Consider the following 17063-nt stretch of genomic DNA (forward strand, 5'->3'; position numbering starts at 1 on the left):
GTCAAAAACTAGGTCAAATAGTAGACAATAGAGGTCGCAGTTTTCATCCAGTCTTTATGAAATTTGGTCAGAATGTTTATATTGATGAAATCTGGGTTTGGATTGTATTTGGGTCATCTGAGGTCAAAAACTAGGTCACTAGGTCAAATAATAGAAAAACTGTCAACAATTAGTTTGTGTAGACATTAGAGGTCACAGTTTCAATCCAATTTTTATGAAATTTGGTCAGAATGTTTATCTTGATGAAATCTGGGTTGGGATTGTACATGTATTTGGGTAATCTGGGGTCAAAAACTAGTTACAATGTCAAAAACTAGGTCACTAGGTGAAATAATAGAAAAAGCTTGTATAGACAATAGAGGTCGCAGTTTTCATCCAATCTTTATGAAATTTGGTCAGAATGTTAATCTTGAAGAAATCTGAGTTGGGATTGTATTTGGGTCATCTTGGGTCAAAAACTAGGTCACTAGGTCAAATAATATAAAAACCTTGTGTAGACAATAGAGATCACAAAGTCTAAAGTCTAAAGACTCCAACAAACCCATTGCAGTATATACTGAACAGTGGGTCTGGTAATGATGATGCCACATACAACAGTATGTGTGTTTTCACCATCCTTACTTAAAAAAATTGGGCTATTCTTTCTCTCTCTCCTCCTTAAAAAACAAAACAAACAATAACATACAATAACAACATCATATTAATGATAATAATTAATAATAAGCACAGTAACATAACATAAACATAGTAATTTATAACTATAAAACAAGTCCAAGTTCTTTTGGATTTATCATCTTTTTCTTTCATTTATATTTTTTGCATATAAACTATTATTGTTTACTTTTTCTTAAAGTACAACGTCAGCCGTGGGAAAATCTGTTTATAAACGGATTGACCTACTTGCAATCCTTAATAAGAAATTTCGGCCAATCAGCGCCATCGTTTTATAAGTGCATCAACCAATAAAAACGCCGCTTTTTAACAGCGTTGGGCATTGTAAAGTACTGCGTCTTTTTAACGCTTCTTATAAAGGTTAGATATTTTTAAACCAATAGATTTTTATTAAGGCACCGCACCAACACTGCAAAGTTTTCTATTTATATCAATGGTACAGCCCAGTAAAATCGGGCTGTCCATTTTATGGCCGTTTTCGGCTTTTTTATGCAGAGTTTTATGTTAAGCAGTGTGCTCGGGCAATGGTTTATAACCGAAGTCCCGAGGGTAAACAATCCCATTAGTAGAGGTCACAGTATTCATCCAATCTCCATGAAATTTGGTCAGAATGTTTGTCTTGATGAAATCTGAGTTGGGATTGTTATTGGGTCACCCGGGGTCAAAAACTAGGTCAATATGTCAAATATTAGAAAAACCTTGTGTAGACTATAGAGGTCACAGTTTTCATCCAATCATTATGAAATTTGGTCAGAATGTTTATCTTGATAAAAACTGGGTTGGGATTGTATTTGGTTAGTCAGGTGAGCGATTCAGGGTCATCATGGTCCTCTTGTTATATTATTGTATGTATGTGGAGATTGGAACTAGCATGTTGAGTGTGAGAATCTTATCAGTAGATTAAAGGTCAAGGTAGCACTTGAAGGTCAATGCTCAAATGTGAGCATTTTTGTTTAAGATTGTGTAGGACATAAATTCACAACTCATCTAAATTTTAAAATAACTACACACTTGTAGCTCATTTTCTAAAATCATAGATTGTTCTTAGATTTGTCCTGGTCACCTAGTTTATGAACATGTGTTACCCCGATCGGAATTCGGCCTTGATATTGTAAAGATAAACATTCTATTCAACCTTAATCAAGAATGAGTCTTAAATGAGGACTCTGCGACTAATGATGTTGTTACCCTCGGGACTTGGGTTAAAAAACCATTGCCCGAGCACACTGCTTAACATAAAACTCTGCATTAAAAGGTCGAAAACAGCCATAATATGGTCAGCCCGATTTTACTGGGCTGTACCATTAATAAAATAGGATACTTTGCAGTGTTGGTGTGGTGCTTTAATAAAAATCTAGTAGTTAAAAATAGCTTTACTTAAAATTAATTACAAGCATTATAAATGCATTACTCAATGTAACAACAAAGCGACTGAGCCTAACGCTATTATAAAGCGGAGTTTCTATTGGTTCATAGGCCGATAAAACGACTGCTCGGATTGGTTAAAATTGCTTTATAAGAAATACATGTAGGTCAATCTGTTTTGGAATCTGAAATTTGCACAGCGGACGACCTTGACACTGTAGAATGTAAACAATCAATTTTTATAAAGGAAATATAAGAAATTAGTGAAAAAAGGATAATTAAATCCAAAAGAACTTAAATTTTACTAAAATCGCACATAAATTGATTTATAGTAATAAGCTACAATGTTGATGTTCTATACTATTATAAGTATTATTATTAATATTATTATTATGCTATTGTTGTTGTGTGTTAAAATAAAAGAGAAAGAGAGAGAATAGCCCAATTTTTATAAGTAAAGATGGTGAAAACACATACTGTTGTATGTGGCATCATAATTACTAGACCCATTGTTCAGCATTTGCTGCAAGGGGTTGTTGGAGTCTTTTAACTTTGTGATGTGTATTTTTTATGTTAAAATTAACATATTACTTTTAATTTAATTTTTCAAGGAAAAAAAAGAACTACACGGATGTGTAATATGTTTGAAATAAGCAACAATTATTAATATTTTAAGGATTTTTCAGATCACAAAGTGGTTTAACATTGCCACTATATATTTACATACATAAGGAAACCAAAGATAGGTGTAAATTTGTTATTTAAGTTATATATGTTATACAAAGAGATCTAGGCAATAGAGAACTATTAAGATTTATCAACATTAATGAATAGGTGAGGTAGAGCATGATTAAATAGCTCTCAAATGAAAAGTAGGATTTGCATGTAAACATGCAATTCTAAAGAAATGTAACACACAATTGTATTTGGTAATTGTAATTTATTTAAATTATATTGTGTATTGAAATTAGTATGTATTCGTAGGTGTGGCACAATGTTGAACACTTGCAGACAGGGAATATAGCCGTTATGCTCCAACGTAAGACCCTGTCTGTATGGTGTTTAAAGAGTATTGGGCTATGGAGAAGAAACGTCCCCCCAGAGTGGTGTTAAGACAATATTTAAAAGAAAGTCAATAGTAATATTTATATATTACAGTTAATTACTTACTTGTCGTGAAAACAGTTACCTTTATAGGGCCACATAAGAATTATAAAGTAAAACAATGTATTTTACAGTTAAAAATATATAAAAAACAAAGATGTTTCTATATAAAAGTAGATTACCAGGGGTATGTACATTATGTACAAAGCTGCAAGCATTTATTAATAGGTAAAATACATGATGCCACCCTGGGGGGTTTAAAGAAGGAGAGTTTTGGAAGTGTAGGCTGGTGTGGGTGGGGGAAGCCAGCAGGGGTAGTACTACTGGGATGGGTATAAGGGAGGAAATTGTGGAGGAGGACTTTGATGAAGGTTGTGTCCCCTGGACCAGAGGGAGTGCAGGGTAAATGGAAATTACAAATGGAGAATAATAGATAAAAGTTTAAGACAATATGATGTTATATTGAAGTAATCCAGTAAAAATGGAATTGGTAAAAGAAATACCAAGTCATACTATGTTGCAGGAAATAACCCACAAGATGCTGTAATCCAACCTATAATACTTAATATATAGGGTAAAAATAGTACAAAGGTACCTCTTTATCCCTCGCCATAGGCGGAAAAATATTGGTTTGGCGTTGTCCGTCCATCCGTCCGTCCGGAGCCATATCATGGAAGTGCTTTGGCGGATTTCTTTGAAACTTGGTATGAGTATATATATGGATAACAGGATGATTCACGCAAAATGGCTTTGTACACCATCTGTTAATAACGGAGTTATGGCCCTTTTTATCTTGAAAAAATGCTTTTTTGTGTGTCCGGAGCCATATCTTGGAAGTGCTTTGGCAGATTTCATTGAAACTTGTAATGAGTATATATATATATATATATATATATATATATATATATAAGAAGATGATGCACGCCAAATGGCATTGTACACCATCTGTTAATAACAGAGTTATGGCCTTTTGTATCTTAAAAAAATGCTTTGTTTAGTAACAAATATAACACTTTTGTGTCCAGAAGCATATTGGCAGGGGATATCAATTCAACGAATTTGCTTGTTTGCTATATAAGCAAAATAACATGTTAGATCAAAGTAAAGGAAAACAAACAAACTTAAAATGTACAAGTGTTCATTATATACTATGACACTTAATATATAGCAAATTTAAATATAATTATAATACCAAAGAGTTGGCAATACCCTTAAAAGGGCTAAAATGGGTTTTGCAAGGTGTATGACCCTGCACCTTGCACTCCTGTCTGACATGGCTCTTTGAGTTTGAAGGAGAAGGGGAGGGGGGTCAGAGGGGAAGGGAGGGGGTGCAATGCAGCCAACATACCCGGGTTACTGGACAGCCTCGTCCTTTCTTTTAAATAAAAACTGCTATAAAAATATGAATATATTAAGACACTGAAGAATGTAAATGGTGGACTAATGTCATACTCTTATAAAAAATGTTTTAAAATAAGGAATACCAGGTCAATACCATTGGCCTGATTTAGAAAGGGCAAGGTGGAACAATAATCCCGTTAAAAACAAAGTTGTGTCAAAATGACACAAATCCAACACAATTACAATGACTATGTCAGATTTGTGTAAAGATTACACGGTTTAAAACAAAACAGTCACATAATACTGAATATTTGGGTGGGTGTTGGCTGCTCTCCCTCCCCCAATGACCTAGATCTTGTCAGTTAACAATGAGGACTCTAGAATGGTAACGAGTTTTTATGATTTGACCTCGTGACCTAATTTTCGGAAGCATGTGACCCAGATTCAAAGTCAGCAAAAAAAGCCACAACACAAACCTCATGACCAAAGACGCCATACACAGGATGACCTCAATAGCTCGCCTTGTGAAATTCTAAAAATTCAAGCGCTGTAAACAAGTAGCATCTAAACACATTTCAGCTTCATATGTCTACTAACGGATGCAAAAAATATAATAATTAACTTAATGAGTAATTGAAACCCCAATCAATTGATTTCCATGTCAACACTTCAAAGCGCATGGGCAGAAAAACGGATGTAAGCTTTAGCTATTTATCGAAATGTTTTGACAAAGTTTAAATATGGGGGTTGACAGAGTACATTACAAAAATTATTTCCAAATACCAGTTCTTTCTTGTTTGACATTATAGTTTGGTTATTTTTATTGTAACTTTTTAAGTTAATAAGCAGAAATGATAAACATTTGACCTTGAATTGTTGTCTGAACTTTTCAACTACGAGCACCAGCATTGCGCATCTTATGGTCATAATAGGAATTATACTCATAAATTAAGTCTTAGCCATTAAACGTAACAATAGCCAAGGAGCATAGGAATTGAACGCCGACACACCTTCTTGTCATGGGACATAATAATCAGTTGTCATGATAAAAAATTAGCAAAATAAATCATGAACTTTTTATCTTGAACTGTAACTTTTACTTTTCAGCAATGAGCATGGGTGTGTTTTATGGTCCACATGCCTGATCATGTGGAATGCTGTGATAACCTGGAGTGATATTTAAATCCTTATAGGCATTGAAAAATCAAAGAGTGGAAAAGAACATTCATAAACATTTACCTTTATCTTTGAACGCAGAGCATTAAGTTGTATACATGTGGCACATTGCGTTTGATGTGGGGTTTTAAAATCTGAAGTTATATTCAAATCATCAAAGGCAGGTAAGAGTAATCGAGCGGATATGAATTGTTTAACCTTTGACCTTAAATTGTGACCCTGGCCTTTCACTGAGGAGCACGGACTTTGTTAGCAACGCATCATCTGGTCATGGAGAATAATAGTACTGATTTATATTAAAATCCTCTAAAACATGTAAGTTACAGAGTGAAAATAAAATGTAATGACCATACATCATGAAAAGTTACCTGGAGTAAGGAAATTGTATGCGACACTTCTTCTTGTATGTTATATTCAATCCTTCCAGGCATGTAAAAGTTACAAGTGGAAACGTAATACAGATGGAGTGCTCCACAGGCATGGACTTTCAGGGTAACTATATATGTTTACTTTCAGAGCATCACAAAGGTTTAAATCAAATACATATTCAGATAAAATGTTGATTTTTAAAGTGCTTTATGGTCATTGCATTGGCTTTTTATTTATTGACATGCCATACTGATCTGTACCGTTATGATGGGCCATCACTACTTGGCGGCTTTCACGCTAGTTTGCTGTAACCTAGTCGAGTCCTATGTAAGGCATAATATTTTTGAAGATAGACTGGTGTGACTTTGTAAAATTACTTTTGATGTTAGGATAAATATTCAGACCAACCATTCGACAGCCCATAGCTACAAAAATGGCGGACGGTGAGGAAGTTTTGTTTTGCAATAACATTAACATTTTTGAATTAATAAAAACATTTATTCTTATTCAGTCTTCAACAGTAAATACGAATTTCGTTATTTTGAAGCATTCCCATTTCTGGCTGTACAATATTCTGCTAATCATTAAAGCTAAAATTCAATGTTAACACGGCAGTTTCTGCAAAACTCAAAGTAAAATTGTTATTTTGTAACGTTGTGCACAAATGGCATTAATATCATATATAAATACCCACCCCTCCCACACACACATTTAAAAATACATGCAATAAAAAACAAATTCGTCGCATTTAAAAGAATTTATTTAGTGTGATTTTCGGATAGTATTAATTCGGATATGATGTCATCATAGGACGATAAGATAAATTCAAGTTATTTTATGATATGGTAAGTTCACTTGAATTCCAGACAGTTTTGCACAAACAGCTGTACACTAACAAACAATGATACTCAAAAAACTCTTATCAAGATTGAATTTCTAGTTTTTATCCCCTACCAGGTCTATAGATAACTTTTGGGGTATATTGGGTAATTCACCCCCTGTTTTGACAACAGTAGGGTTTTTTGTAAACTCAATAGAGTTTTAGCAAAAAAATTCACCCCCTACTTTTGAGCTTAATTGGATTTTTCAACCCCGTTTTTTTTTAACTCAATTGGGTAATTTAGGGAATGACATATATAATATAATAAAAATCTACTAAGGTTACTATATTATTTATACAAATGGAATTCAAAAAGGTACCTGTACATAACAACAAATAATAACTGAATTTCTGATCAAAGTTCATTCATTTCTTGCCTTGAATAAAACCGAGTTCGTGAAAATCGCTGCACAATTGAGGAAGTTATGGCTGTTCAAAGCGAATTGAATACCTTGAAAATGAAAGTAGAAATCAGACGCGTCTATTAATAATTACAATAATACCCCAAAGATTGATAACTGCCTGCTTTTTTCTTCATAGGACGGCATATAAACTATCCGGTACATTTTTGTACGGAAAATAACCAGTCGAAAAAATACGCCCGGTGTTCATAAGAGTTGCGTTTCGTGACACAAGTTTTTTTTACGGGAATTACGTTATTAAATTTGTTTTTGCATTTTTGTACGCTTTATTTTGAATTTAATTACGTTTTTGGTTATTTAAATTGCGTAATAACAAATACGCTTGTTATCTCAGGGGTCTAGCTTTAAAATTTAGGGAGATGTAACTTCTCCCAAAGGCCAAAATAGGGAGAAGTGGCAACTTTTTTGGGGAAAATGGAACATTTGCATCCAGGGGTCTAGCTTGGCCAAAAAATTAGGGAGATGTCACTTCTGAACAGTTACGTCATAGATCTTAATTTTACATGTATTTTGCGGCAACTTAAAGGAGAAGTGGTTTCCATTCAGCTTTCAATCAACTCTTTACTTGTCTTATACCCTTCATAACACCATGCCAATTATCATTAATCAGAAACAACTCTCATTTTACACTTTAGGGGACAACATTTACAAATACAAGCACACACACTTAAGTGTTCATGTTTTGTTATTGATGTATTTAACTGAGTTTAAATAATATATTTAAGTTTTATAACACTTAACATGCTATTTATGTAATAGCTGATAAGCCTCACTACTGCTGAATTAATTTTAATAATAGAGGCTGAAATGGATGCTGGATTTCAAAAGGCTGCATTTCATTTAAAATAAGAGATGTTAATGTATAAAACCTACATTTTTCTTATTTGCCATTGATTGTAAATTATGCTGGTTCTTTTAATTATTTTTTCCTTTACAGGTTTATCAAATAAAACTTAAACAAAACCAGTAATGTTCATAATCTTTTTACTTCCTTGTAAATTTTAAGCAATTCAACATTCAATTGAATTTATATTGTGTTACAAATTTTTTTTACATTAAAGTCATTTAAAATCTAATTTTACAGCAGGATTCCAAATCTGACCTGTAAATGAGCCCCATATTTATTGCCAGTGCTAGGTTACCTCTTTCCATTTCATCATTCCTTTGTATTGTTTTAATGGGCCATTTAACTTTGCTATAGTATAGTTATTGGTAGCCAGCACAAGGCAATTAATCAATGCATCACCTATGAACAATTTAAAGAACTAATAGCTCCCGACTGTTGATTGGAATGTTCAACTTTGCATGACCTGTAAATGGGGCAACTTATGGCTGAGAATTCTCCTGTGTCCAATTCTCCACATCAAATTGATTTTAATCGGTCAATGTGTGGCACAAACAAATCATTAAAAGGGGGAGAATTTATGTCGCCTTCATGAAATTAATTAGGGAAGTTAATATTCCCTGGGGGAGAAAATCGCCCACTTGCGAGACCCCTGTATCTATAGCCCTGACTACTTTCATAACAGAACACTAGAATCATAGATTGACTGTAAATAAGTGAAATGTGATCGCAGTCTTGTAACTTTTGATGCAAAGCAATAAGTGTTGAAACCAATTAAAGGATTAGTCAAACTACACACTTATACCATAATTAATTACAAGAAAAACATGAAACTTTAATGATATCAATGCAAATATATCTGTGCAAACAGCAAAAGAAAATATGGCACACCGAGATGGGCAATGGACTTCATCTCCTTAATTAAGGAGAAAATCCAAGTATTTAAAACCCGAAAGACTTTGTACTAAAGGAATAAATCGAGGCCTGGTCCCAAAAGTTTACTGTAAAATGGTCATCAAACAACAAACTTGCAAAACCATTTACCACGAACATACATTGCAAACATGCATAATGCGGTTTGAACATTTTTCACTATAATGACACATCTACTAATATACAATTCAGAAATAAACGAAAGTTACCACTTACTTAAATAAATACCCCCAGTTTCAATATGTTGCGATAATCAGCTTTCTAACTATTCTATGGAATGTTTTCACTTTTGTTTCGCAATCAAAAACAGAAAGGCCCAACCTCTTAGAACACAGCTTTGGTATAAACTATTTTTGCGTCAAAAATAGTAATAGTTCACAGAATATGAAAACATTGGCAAAAGGGCTACCCTGAATTGGAAAATCAGGCACAGGGGCAAGTACATGTATGTGCTTAAAGACCGTAGGAAAATTCTTTTTATCAATTTGTACTCTTTTTTTTCAGATCTGGACAAATCATTAAATGCTGATACAGCTGGAGATGACAACCATCAACCAGAAATTCCAGAAAATGTCCAGGTTGAAATTTCTGAAAAATTTCCTTTCGTCATGTTTGTATATCTCATATTTACAGCTTGCATGGTGCGTGAAAGTGTAAAAAGGGAACACATGTTCAATACATTTACTTAAATGAAATAAGTATTTGTATGAAAATTCGTTGAATTGAAATCCCCCGCCAAATAGCTTTTGTGACCTAAGGACAGCACTAATTCTATACATGTCTAAGAGCCTGAATTGCTATTAAAGCTTAGGAGTAGAAACCTTTAGTATTAGTAATAATAACCAACACAGTATTAAGCAATTTAAGAATGATTTTAGAAAAATATTCTAACTATTAACCATTATGTCTAAAATGTGTTAATATTATAAATATTCTACAGAAAATAATCACAGCCGAGAAGGAGATGGAGGGATTGCCGGCCAAACGTCCCAAGGTGGACCTGCAGTCCCTGCCAACCCGGGCCTATCTGGACCAGACTGTCGTGCCTATCCTGCTACAGGGAATGTCAGTACTGGCAAAAGAGCGGTCAGTACCTACTACACTTTTGTTACTATACATTTCACAATGAGATAAAATGTATTAACTATTTTCAGTCAGTTGGTAGACTAACACATTTTGTTTCTGTTTTTAAAATGTTTATTTCATTTTTTCATTGTTTTGAATGCCAAATCATGTATGAAAGCACAACTGTTTAAAAGATACAGAAAACCTTTCTTAAAAATGTGTACCACAATTTTGATAGTAATTTGTATGCTTAATATGAATCAGTGGACAGTGTTGCATTGGAATGTTGAAATTAATTGTTGACTAATAATTAAAATAGATAATAATAATTACAGAGTTAGTACATATGTATATTATATATATGTATATATATATGCCTTCATATTATATAATGTAAAATAGTTTACTCTATTCTATATAAATTAAGATAGTATGGTATGATTTACTTTCTCACTTTGCTGTATGCTTTTTACATTAAATTAACAAAAACAGTAATCAATATGAATGCTGTTTTTTTCAGGCCACCAAATGCAATCGAATTCCTAGCCGCCTATCTACTGAAGAATAAAAGCTCATTTGAATAGCATGACTATGCAAACCCGTGATATTTCTATTGACGTTCCAGCCTGTTGATGTTGTGTGTATATATGAAATGTATTGCACGCCTCAGTGTGGTCATTACACTTGTATAAATGTTACATTCAGGGAATCACAACTAGACTAGATGAGTGAATGAAATGTTACTGCTCATTGTGGGAGGGGTATGAAATCGTCCCATTTTCAAATTTCTTTTTTTGTGATCATGTACAAAATTATTGTTGACACTATAACACATTGACTTTTTACGAGAAAATAATTTATGGTCCATGTTTATTTAAATGAACCTTCTAATATTGAATCAATTTCTTACTGAAGAAGATATAAATTAAATGAACTAAATGTTGCGATTGATGTGTTGATTTATAAAAATTATTCGTTTTCCATCTTGCTTAGAACCAATATAACTTTATCTTACTTGAAAGAGGTTATATTATGAGGAGTTAAAATAAGTACCTCTCCATTTTCATATAAAAAAAAATGAAATATAGATCTTGTATGATTTATTTGTCAATCAATCTCACATAATCATAATGTTCTGTACACTATTTTAATAAATTTTCTCAAGTTATTGCATTTGTTCTATGCATTATTTTAAGTTAGTTTTATTTTAAGGCTATTTTCATTTTTTGACATGCCTGACATTTGTATTATGTATTAAATGCACTGTGCACAAAATTAAAGAATCTTTCAACAATATTATATTATCAATTAAGAAAATCAAATAAAAATATTGTACCCCCACAGCTATAAATCTGCTTATTTGGAAACCCTAACCAATCAGCCATCATGAATTTATTGGCTGTTATTGATGTTGATTTTCAAATGACTGATGATGTGCGTAAATAATTAATAATTGCATTTCCATTGACACTTTTTTCTTCCAGGAATCAAATCTGTCATAATAAATGACATAATCATGGCTTGTGAATGTGTGTACATACAATGTATAATTTTGTCAAGGCATCTGCGACTTTGTATTCCATGAGGGTGTCAACTTTAAGTTTGTTACACTCTAGAGTCAACATTTCTATTCCAATCTTGATGAAACTTGGTCAAAACATTACCTTGAAAATATCTAAGCCAAATCAAAATCAGGTTTACATCCATCCAAAAACTAGTTCACTTGGTCAGATCTTAGAAAAACATAGATAAATCTAGAAGCTACATTATTGACTTGAGATATAGCAGCCAGAATGTTCATCTTGACTTTTTCAAGTTCACATTTGAATCTGGGTCAAGTGGAGTCAAAAACTAAGTCACCTTTTAAAGTCTTAACAATTGGTGTATCTTAAACTCGGGTAAATGTTGAATGACCATCATGACCCTCTTGTATTCCAAATACTGTAATTTGAAGACATCTCTGAGCAAGTTCCTTTTATACAACTCACTACTTTTACACAGAACAACACAACTTGGAAGAGTTTTTCCATCGGAAATATAATAGTCATAACTTTGCATGTCAGTCTTTCTGGTTAATATACAGAATAAACTCAATTAGTTTATTTCATACCTCTGTTATCATCAAAAGTTTTACCTTATTTTGGAATTACCATGTCCAGAAAGTTGGCTAGTTTAAAGTTTCCCTAGCATTGAAGGCTTTTAATGTGAGTTGGCACAAATGTTTGTCTATATATCAAAATATATGACATTGTTTTGTAGGCAAGAACCATGTTGCTACCTTTATTTCAAACTTAAAATTAAACAAGAGATTGCCAAGCAATATGGTCCCCTACTGGTGAAACTCCACCATTGTCAGTATTTTTTTTTAATTTTGTTATATATTTGTTGCCATAGCAACCAGAATTCTTGACGTAGGAACAAAAGAAATGACGTGCATAATCTCCATATTGCCATCTATCCATGTTTCAAGTTTCATGAAAAAATGTGAAGAACTTTTTAAGTTATCGCAGGATCCAGAAAAGTGTGACTGACTGACTGACAGACAGATGGAGTGCAAACCATAAGTCCCCTCTGGTTTCATCGGTAGGGAACAATAACAGATTTTGTAAAAAAGAACTTGTCCAATCTTTTACTGAAACTTGCAATAAAGCATTTTTAGCTCACCTGATTGCTCAGGTGAGCTTTTGTGACCGGTCTTTGTCCATTGTTTGTCCGTCCGTTAACATTTGCTCGTAAACACTCTATAGGCCACATTTCTTGTCTTATCTTCATGAAACTTGGTCAGAAGCTTTGTCCCAATGAAATCTCGGCCGAGTTCGAAACTGGGTTGTGCCGGGTCAAAAACTAGGTCACTAGGTCAAAAAAAAGAAAAACCTTGTAAACACTGTAGAAGTCACATTTTATGCCCAATCTTCATGTAACTTTGTCAGAATGTTTGTCTTATTGATATCTTGGTTGAGTTCAAAAGTGGTTCTGATCCGTTGAAAAAAACATGGCCGCCAGTGAGCGGGGCAGTTTTCCTTATTTGGCTATAGAGAAACCTTGTAAACACTCTAGAAGTCACAATTTTGCCCAATCATCATGAAAGTTGGTCAAAACATTGGTTCAATTGATGTCTCGGACGAGTTCGAAAATGGTCGAGATCGGTGAAAAAACATGGCCGCCAGTGGGCGGGGCATTTTTCTCTATATGTATATAGTGGCAGTTTTCCATATTTGGCTATAGAGAAACCTTGTAAACACCCTAGAAGTCACAATTTTTGCCCAGTCATCTTGAAAGTTGGTCAAAACATTGGTTTTATTGATATCTCGGACGAGTTTGAAAATGGTCGGGATCGGTGAAAAAACATGGCCGCCAGTGGGCGGGGCATTTTTCTCTATATGTATATAGTGAAAACATGTGAACACAGTAGAAGTCACATTTTTGGCCCAATTTTCATGAAATTTGCTCAGAACATCTGTTTCCTTGATACGAGAGTTGAGTTCAAAAATGGTTCCGGTCAGTTGAATAACATGGCTGTGGGGAGGGGCAGTTTTCTCATTATGCCCCCCTTTCGAAGAAGAGGAGGTATATTGTTTTGCTCATGTCGGTCCATCCATCCACCAGATGGTTTCTGGATGATAACTAAAGAGCGCTTATGCCAAGGATCATGAAACTTCATAGGTACATTGATCATGACTCGCAGATGACCCCTATTGATTTTCAGATCACTAGGTCAAAGGTCAAGGTCACGGTGACCTGAACTAGTATAATGGTTTCTGGAGGATAACTCAAGAACGCTTATGCCTAGGTTCATGAAACTTCATAGGTATATTGATCATGACTCGCAGATGACCCCTATTGATTATCAGGTCACTAGGTCAAAGGTCAGGTCACAGTGCCAAAAACCGTATTCGCACAATGGCTGTCAAGGTCACGGTGACTCAACTTAGAAAAATGGTTTCCGTATGATAACTCAAGAATGCTTACGCCTAGGATCATGAAACTTCATAGGTACATTGATCATGACTCGCAGATGAAATAATGATGAAACTTGACCGGGTTGTTTGTCTGGAAATATCTGGGTCAAGTTTGACATTTGGTAAAGATTGAATGAACCGACTCCTCTCAGGTGAGCAAACTAGGGCCATCTTGGTCCTCTTGTTAAATAACTTTTCACAAACGTTCTCCTAATATGACAGTGCACTGCATGAAAGAACCATGTCCCCAACCAATAAGTTAAAGTTTTTAGGTCAAAACACTGCAGTTTATTGACTGCTCTTGTTTCAGCCTTAATAATACCTGTCACATATAATAACCTCTCTGAAACAGAGTGTCTCATGCAAGAAAAATGACTTCGAGCCCAGATGTCGAAGATCAACATACAGCACTGTATTGTCAAAAAAGGGATTGACAGCTCTCAAACTTAAACACACATTGCAAGATGTACAAATAATGGTTCACCTATATAAGAAGTATTTGCTGTCATTAAATCGTGGCTATCATCAAAATAAAGACTGGTCAGCTCTTTAAATTGACCATGATTAAATGATTTTAATATTATGTGGCACATCTGTTCACCTGAATGAGATGGCGTGTTACATGCAAGAATCATTTGGACATCTTCAAGGTTCAAGTCAATCAATGAGGCCAATGACAAGATGCATACTTTAATTGTCAAACTAGGACATTGTTTTATAATAAGACTACTGAACTATTCAAAGGAATTTAAAATTACATGACATCAACGTTTAACAAGCAAATTCATTGAATTGATATTCTCCGTCAAATAAATTGTTTACGGATTGAAGCAAATCCTTTGTTATACGGCATAATCCTAACAAAATAAATAAGTGTAGGGTAATTGTTTTTACACATTGCTATTCTTATCATCATCATCATCAATCCTCTGCGCCATCTGGTGCTTGAGGCGACAGCAAGGGGACGGCAAGGGAGCGCCACTTTGGTCTGTCAGCTGCTGTTGTGGGTGCTGTCTGCCAAGTGAGGCCTCTGTTCTTGAGTTCTCGCTCCACGGTTCAGCGCCACGTCTCTTTCAGTCGTCCACGGTTTCTTTTCCCCTGTGGAGTCCATCTCAGTGCCACCCTGGGTAGCGAGTCGGGTGGCATTCTGCAGACGTGGCCTAGCCATCTCCATCTCCTCAAAGCGATGGTCTCAGCGATGCTGTTTGCGCCAGCTCTCTCACGCAGTTCCATGTTCGTGATCATGTTTGGCCAGAAGACTTTCATGATCCGGCGCAGGCACTTGTTCTGGAAGACTTCCAGTTTGCGCTCGATGGTAGCAGTGGTCTTCCAGCACTCAGACCCATACAGAAGGACGCTCAGCACGTTGCTCTTGAAGATGCGGAGCTTGGTGTGCATGCTAAGACTTGTGGTCCTCCAGATGGGCTTCAGCATCGCGAAGGCTTGGTTGGCTCTGCTGATTCTCGTGTTGATCTCCCTTGCACAGTCTCCATCTGTGGTGACCTTGCTGCCCAGGTAAATGAACTCGTCCACATCTTGCAGAGGCTTGCCATTGATGGTGATTGGGTCGCCCACTCTGGTGTTCTTCCTCATGACCTGAGTCTTTCCAATGTTGACCCTGAGACCTATGGTGCTTGCTGACAGTGCCAACTGTTGTGTCTTCTGCTGGATGTCCTCCTTCCTGCTAGCAAGTAGCCCGATATCTTCGGCGTAGTCCAGGTCATCTAGCAGCTAGGTCAGCGTCCACTGTATTCCTTGCCTCCTTCCCTCTGTGGTGCGGCGCATGATCAAGTCAATTGCCATTGAAAAGAGGAGCGGCAAGAAGATACATCCTTGCTTCACTCTAGTTTCCACCTTGAATGGTTCAGTGAGCTGGTTGTTGTGGATGACTCTGCACTCAAAGTTTTCGTACAGGGATCTGATGACGTTGACAAGTTTCTGAGTGATGCCATAATGTCGCAGAATCTTCCAGAGGGAGTCTCGTTGTAGGCTGTCGAAGGCCTTCTCGAAGTCCACAAAAACCACGTAGAGGGATCCATTCCATTCATGGGACTGCTCAAGGATCTGCCTCAGGACGAAGATGTGGTCGATGCAGGACTTGCCTTTCCTGAAGCTTGCCTGTTCCTGGCAAAGGATACCGTCCACTGCTGTTGTGATGCGTTGGAGGATGATGCGGCTGAAAATCTTACTGGTGAGAGATAGTAAAGTGATGCCTCGCCAGTTGTTACAGTTCTCCAGGTCTCCTTTCTTGGGCATTTTGACGATGGTGCCGGTCTTCCATTCGCTTGGCGCTTCTTCACTGTCCCAAATCTATTGAAGAATCTGGCAAAGAAGCTGTGGCGTCACTGTGTCTTCTGCTTTAAGCATCTAAGGGCACACTCCATCGTCACCAGGCGCCAACCCATTCTTCAGCTTATGGATGGCTTCATTGACTTCCGTTACAGTGATGTTGCCGAGGTTGATGTCAAGGTCCTCTTCAGCTTCAGGAATGTCGGCTAGGGTTGGTGGATCTGGACGGTTTAGGATGGACTCAAAGTGTTGCTTCCATCTCTTCAGCTTCTCCTCTCCCACAGTGACACAAGTTCCGTCTACAGCTCTCACAGAAAGGTCATGTTGCTGGCCGTAGTCCCCCTTCAGCCTCCTAGTGTTCTGGTACACTGTCTTCATGTCATTGTGCTCGGCTGCTGTCCCGCCTCCTCTGCCAGCCTCTCTATGTACCTCCTCTTGTCTCTTCTGGCTGATGTCTTCACCACCTTGTCTTTCTCACTATATTCCTTGGAAATTCTTTCCTTAAGTCTTAGGGATTTGGTGTCCAGCAGTTTCTTTTTGATTTGTCTTCTTACTTCTATATGAGACCACGTTTCTTCCGAGATCCATTCAGTCTTCTTGCTCTTTCTGAAGCCTAGAACTTCCTCACCTTCTCTTTCTTTCTC

General features: G+C 35.9%; 2 protein-coding genes across 2 annotated transcripts in view; one reads left to right on the forward strand and one right to left on the reverse strand.

Moving 5' to 3' along the window:
• Window positions 1-17063, reverse strand: part of LOC127871754 (uncharacterized) — a 343111-nt gene that overhangs the window by 219470 nt on the left and 106578 nt on the right. The gene's annotated exons all lie outside the window — the stretch shown is intronic.
• On the forward strand, window positions 6380-11339 carry LOC127871765 (protein dpy-30 homolog). Its single transcript, XM_052414936.1, has 4 exons — window positions 6380-6470; window positions 9611-9684; window positions 10047-10192; window positions 10692-11339. The coding sequence occupies exons 1-4, from the start codon at window positions 6461-6463 to the stop codon at window positions 10753-10755; spliced, it is 294 nt and encodes a 97-aa protein (XP_052270896.1). The 5' UTR covers window positions 6380-6460; the 3' UTR covers window positions 10756-11339.

This window comes from Dreissena polymorpha, chromosome 3 (genome assembly GCF_020536995.1).
Source record: "Dreissena polymorpha isolate Duluth1 chromosome 3, UMN_Dpol_1.0, whole genome shotgun sequence".
Lineage (NCBI taxonomy): Eukaryota > Metazoa > Mollusca > Bivalvia > Myida > Dreissenidae > Dreissena > Dreissena polymorpha.